At 37.2% G+C, this 6,187-nt stretch overlaps 1 protein-coding gene across 1 annotated transcript in view; it reads right to left on the reverse strand.

The window, feature by feature from the left end:
- The window catches only part of Lrp6 (low density lipoprotein receptor-related protein 6), a 156,744-nt gene that overhangs the window by 133,221 nt on the left and 17,336 nt on the right, over nt 1-6,187 (reverse strand). The window contains exon 2 of the mRNA XM_005378957.1: nt 713-1,106. Coding sequence (XP_005379014.1) covers nt 713-1,106 — 394 coding nt within the window. The remainder of the gene's footprint in view (nt 1-712; nt 1,107-6,187) is intronic.

Here is a 6,187-nt window from a genome sequence, read left to right on the forward strand (position 1 = left end):
TTTATATAATGGAATATTACTCAGCTATAAAGAAAGATAAACTTGAGGCTTTTATAGGTAAATGGTCACAACTAGAGATCATACTCATAAGTGAAATAAATCAGACCTGCATGTGGAAGCACCACATTATCTCACTAGTGTGAAACCTGAAAGAGTGAATAAAAAGCAGGAGGTATGATAGACATTGTGAAATGAAAGGAAAATGCTCAAGGGTAAAGGGCAACTGGGATGTGGGAAAAGAGAAGGAAAAGGAGAAATTTTTTATGTATATGTATACAGGGTAGTTAACATAGTTGATCTACTGTTTTCTATTTCTTTGCTAAAAGAAACAGTTAATGATTCCTTGATTGATCAATATTGCATGTCTCTGTTTTCCTGAGAAACCACTTTGAAGATACCAATATGTAATACAACAAGCATTATTAATTTCCTACCACTTTGTTTGTAACTCTGCACTGTTTGTATTGTTCTTTTGCTATTCTGCAAATGGTTGTCTGTCTATTAATGCTTTCCTCCTTTTATTTTTAAAATAAAAAAATTTTTTAAAAAATCCTACCACTAAAAAAACAAAACTCCTTGATAAGGAAACATGAGAATTCCAAAATTCCTGTTTTATCTGTCTTTTCTCTTGATGGTAAGGAGTATGTATACCCATGGAGAGAAACAAGGAGAAAGACATGCAATGACCTTCAAACATTAAGCAAAAACTTACCCACTTGAGGGATCTAAGGCAATAGCTCTGGGTTGATCCAACTCTTGCCAAAACAAAACTTTTCGTAGAGATCCATCTAAATTAGAAACTTCAATTCGATTAGTTTCCGAATCTGTCCAATATAATTTTTCTCCAAGCCAATCACATGCCAGCCCATCAGGGGACAATAATCCAGAAACAACAACATTCTGAACACTCTCAGTTTTGTTAAATTCTGTTCGCTTAATAGCTTCTTCGCTGACATCACTCCAGTAGATCAAGCCATGACCAAAGACAAAGTCCACTGCAGCTGCATCCTCCAGGCCTCCAACTACTATTGTAGCATTCTCTTTGCCATTTGTAGCATCCACCAACCGCAAGTCCCGTCTGTTTGCATAAAGCAACAAAGGGGCCGCTGGAACAAAAAAAGGAAAGCATGTAAGTGAAAAGGAAAAAAAGTACTGATTCTTACAAATTGGGTTTCAAATCAGCATTAGTGAGCAAATACTACCAAAATCAAGAAAGGTGTAAATAAACCAATAGGGCAATGTCTAAAATCTTTTCATACACAAAATATTATTTTTATAGCACCTTAAAAACAAAATGAGGGGCAATTAATTTCACCCAGGACACTCTCTCCTTATTGAAAGAGTCTGTCAGAGAAAATTAAAAAGCTTAGCTATACTAAGAATGAGCAAGGATGCAGAGCCCTTAGAACATGCATAGTCAACAGAGCACCCACTTTGGAGAACAGCTAGCAATTATTAAAGGCTAAACACACTTAGCCATTGCACACCTAGTTATTAATGCAAAAGAAAAACAACAAAGCAATACAAAGACACACACACACGTATGTGTGGTGTGTGTGTGTGTTTGTGTATATATATATATATAGATACAGATATGTATATATATTTTCATATCAATTTACTTGTTCTAACCTAAACTGGAATATAATGAACAAACTAATGAATAAACAAATAGTAATATGTTGAAAAAATATGAATAGTTAACTATTTATACATGAAAAATGGATTAACCTTAAAATAATTCAGAGTGAAAGAAGCCAGACCAAAAGGAATATTACATGACTCCACCTATAGTAAACTGCAGAAAATGTAAACTAATCTACTATGACAGAAAGCAGATGGCTAGACTGACATGGAAACAGGGCAGAAAAGAACAGGAGGTAGAAATTATAAACGACTCTGGAAACTTTGTGTGTGATGGGCTGCAGTACCTCGATTATGATAACAGTTCCAGAGGTGTATACATGTCAAATTTATTTTAGCTGAGTGTGGGAGCACACAGTTCTAATCCCAGCACTCAGAAGGCTGAGGCAGGAAGATTGCCAGAAGTTCAGGGCCAGCCTGAACTACATACTGAGATCCTGTCTCAAAAAGCAGGGAGTAGCTCAGCAGCACAGTGCCTGCTTGGCAAGCATTTTTTTACAAAAGTACAATTTATTATATCTCAATAAAACTATTAAACAGTCTAACACAGCTAGATCTTCGCATCTTAACATAATATCTTAACTATTTTATTTTCTAGATTACAATACCCTTTACATACACCTCATACGAAAACTTAATATGAAGCCTACCTTCAAAAAAAAAACATGTAACTTTGAAGTTGAAGGTATTATTAGTACTAAAGTAGTACAAATCTTATGGGTTTTTTTGTTTTGTTTTGGCGTTTTGTTTTGTTTTGTTTTTGGTGTTTATTTTTTAATTCTCTATTCCATAGAGAACTCTGTTTCAGTTTTTAATTCTCTACTTACTTTTCTGGTAGCAAGTACCAACTAAAAATCTAAAAGCCAGGCAGGGTGACATAGACTGTGATTCCCAGCACTCTAGACACTGGATGAAGAAGATCAGAAGTTCGAAGTCAGCCTGGGCTACACAGCAAAAAACTGCCTCAAAAAATAAGTCAAAGAAAACCTTGAATGCCAGTCACTGTCCTACAGAACCTGCTGTGGAAAAATTGTGAAGAAGAGCACCAAGATAGCAGAGTGGTAAGCAGCACAGAAAGAGCTTCTTTGAGAGTTGCCATGCAGACACTGGAGTACAGAAGTGTAAGGAAGACAAGAAGGAGGGAAGTGGATCCTTCGGAAGAATCTGCGGCATGAACTGAAGCCCACAGAGAGAGGGAAGAGAGAAGCTTAACAAAGCCGGTAGCTGATGGTACCTTTTCCCTGAGACGGGTCTCACTGTGTGAGAGGAGCAGCTCAAACCTGTGGACACACAGTGAGTGCTGGCAACCCCAGAGGCCTCCATGGAGAGATGTACAGGAGAGGGGAGCAGCAGATATGAAAACAGCTGCACTAGCTGGTATGAGTGCTGAGGGCTCAGCCATTCCGCATAAGAAAGTCACTGGCCAGGAACCATCTTGGGGAGGGATCTATCCACTGAGCTCAGAGTGGCTGCTGGCCCCATCTAACGGCTCCCAGCTGGGCTCAGGCCCACAGAAGGTGAGTTGCCCACTGCAGGCTGAATGAGTCTGGTCTCAGCGAGAAGGTTCAGGCTCAATGAGATGACCCACTACCATGCTAAAAAGCTACTGCTGGGTTAATAGGCTAGATCAGCACAGATCAGGACTCTGTCTCCACATGTTGTCTACCACTGACAGCAGAGACAAACCTAGAAGTGGATTTTTTTCTTTTCTCTCTCTCTCACTTTTTGTTGTTGTGGTAGTAGTTTTGTTTATGTTTTGTGGGGTTTTTTCTCCTTCATTGTTTGATCTTGTTTTTATATGACTGTGAATGTGTTTTCTAGCCTCTTTGTGGTTGTGGTTCTGTTCTGTTCTTTTTATCTCTTCCTTGTCTCTTTCCCTCCAATTTTCTGCACCAGTTTCCCAAGTTACCGTGATCCTCCTTTGTTCTCCAGCCTTACTTCTAATCTCTTCCTGTTCTTCAACTTCTCTATTTTCTCCCTAACCCATTTTAAATTTTAACCTGAAGGCAGAATTGACATTTTAAGGACATGTACACTGCATATAATTTTCTGGTTTGTTTTAGATTTTCTTATACAACCACAAATCTAGTTCATATAGCTAAAGGTGGCAAGTTAATGGTTAGCTCAATTTATCATTTTCTAGGCTGTGTTTCATGCTATTGTCATTGTTGATGAGAGTAGTACTGTGGGCAAAAGTGACATAACTGTTCTAAACAGCTGTTCTTCCTGGTATTCCAAGACTGAGATTGACTAAGGGTCACTGAACATACTGTGGCACGGTGCCAGAGAACCAAGCGCTGGGGCAAACAGGCAGCAACTTCTCATCCCCAACAAATTAAAAGAGGAAGGGCTTTGCTACACACTCAAAACTCAAGGACCAGCTACACTTGGAAGATACCTTGGAGAAGCAGTCATTTCCTGGGGGTTCTAAATACAAGCAATAAAGCAACCTATGACAGGTAATTTACAAGTATCACCCCAGGAATTAAACTAAAAAAAAGAAAATGAGAAGACACTTAAATAAGATGAAATCTCAGACATTCAGTGCATCAAAGGCAAACCTAGGAGACAATGAGGTGGGACAATCCTCTCTGAAGTGGCCTCTCTGAAGTGGTAAGAACAAAGCAATTGAATGAGGCTCTACAAAAAAATCAAATCAGAAATTATTTTTCATATAATTGTAGAGATAGTGTCCACAATGAAAACCATGCTTAGTGACTCTAGAGCAGATACAGACAAAAAAAAAAAAAAAAAAAAGAGGAGCTTAAGAAAATTATGGAAGCCATGAATGCTCAGCATAGGAAAAAAATGGAATCCACAAGGCAGATTCAAGCAGATATCCAGGAGAATAAAAATTCCATTGAAAGTATCTATAGCAGATTAAGACAATGTGAGGATAGGATCTCAGATACAGAAGACAAGCTTGCGTTCAGTGATCATTAAAAGAAAGATTTCTTTAAAATAGCGAGGAACCATGAGAAATCAATACAGCAGCCACTAGGTGAGGCAAAGAACAGTAAGACTGATTGGCATCAATGAAAAAGCAGGAGATAGCACAAATGATATAAAAAAAACTGTTCACAGATGTCATAGCAGAAAACTTCTTTGGTAGAGAAAAAGAATTTGCCACACACACACATATATGAGGCATATAAACTCCAATTGGCCATCATCAAAAAAAATCTGCAGCCAGGTAATTCGCAGTCGAGATTCCAAAAATTCAACACAGGAATACAATCTTAAAAGCAATTAGGAAAAAGAAACAAATCACCTATGAAGGAATGTCCATCAGAATCACCACTGACTTCTCAGCACAAATCCTCAAGTTAAGAACAGCATTCAGTGAAGTATTTCAAGTTCTCAAGGAAAACAACCTTCAAACCAAATCAATGTACTCCACAACACTATCTTTCAAAACTGATGGAGAAATAAGATATTACATAACAAAGAACATCTGAGGAAATTTATGAAAACCAAACCAGCACTGCAAAATGTTTTGCAGGACATTCTAGACCTAGATAACAAGATTACAACTTCATGAACCCCAACAGAAGGAATTGACCAGGTAAGGCAAACAATTAAACAGAGAAAAGGGAAAAAAAAGAAAAGTAACATGACAAGGGTAAGTCAATACATACCAGTTATAAACATCAATGTTAACAGTCTCAATTCACCAATCAAAACACAGACTAGTAGAATGGATCAAGCAAAATTCAATAATATGCTACATACAAGAAACACATTTAACTAAAAAAAAAATTCATAGACTGAAAGTTAAAGGATGAAAAATAATACTCCATGTGACAGGAATCCAGAAAAATGCAGGGGAAGCTATTCTATTTGCAAAGTGAATTTCAAGCCAAGACTGATAAAGAAGGTCACTACATCTTTGCAAAGGGAACAATCCAAGAGGAAAAGATAACAATCATAAATATATAAGAAACAAATACCAGTGCACCCATCTATATAAAACAAATATTAACAGGCATAAAAAATCAAATAAGCATAATACAATTGTATTGGGGGATCTCAATACCCACTATCACAAAAAGACAGATCAACTACACACAAAATATCACAATGAACTACTAGAATTGAACCAAACTTTAGAATAAATGGACTTAGGAGATGTCTACAGAATGTTCCACCACACAACATCAGAATATACATTCTTTATAGGGGTAGGCAGAGAGTTCATGAACAAAAACCAAACTGCCCGTGAAACACTTCAAAGAATCAACAACTGGGATCTTATCCCACTGAAAAGTTTCTGCACATCTAAAGAAATCACCAGCTGAGTAAAAAGAAAACCCACAAACTGGGAAAAAATTTTAGCTGACTGTCCCTCGGATAAAGGACTTCTATCTAGAACATATAAAGAATTAAAAAACATCGGCCCCTCCAAAGTCAAAGACCCAATCCAAAAATGGGCAGCTGAGATGAATACACATTTCTCAGATAAAGAAACACAAATGGCAAATAAACACATGAGAACATGTTCAACATCATTAGTCATTCGAGAAATGCAAATTAAAACAACACT

This window comes from Chinchilla lanigera, unplaced genomic scaffold (genome assembly GCF_000276665.1).
Source record: "Chinchilla lanigera isolate Chin_1 unplaced genomic scaffold, ChiLan1.0 scaffold00012, whole genome shotgun sequence".
In the NCBI taxonomy this organism is placed as follows: domain Eukaryota; kingdom Metazoa; phylum Chordata; class Mammalia; order Rodentia; family Chinchillidae; genus Chinchilla; species Chinchilla lanigera.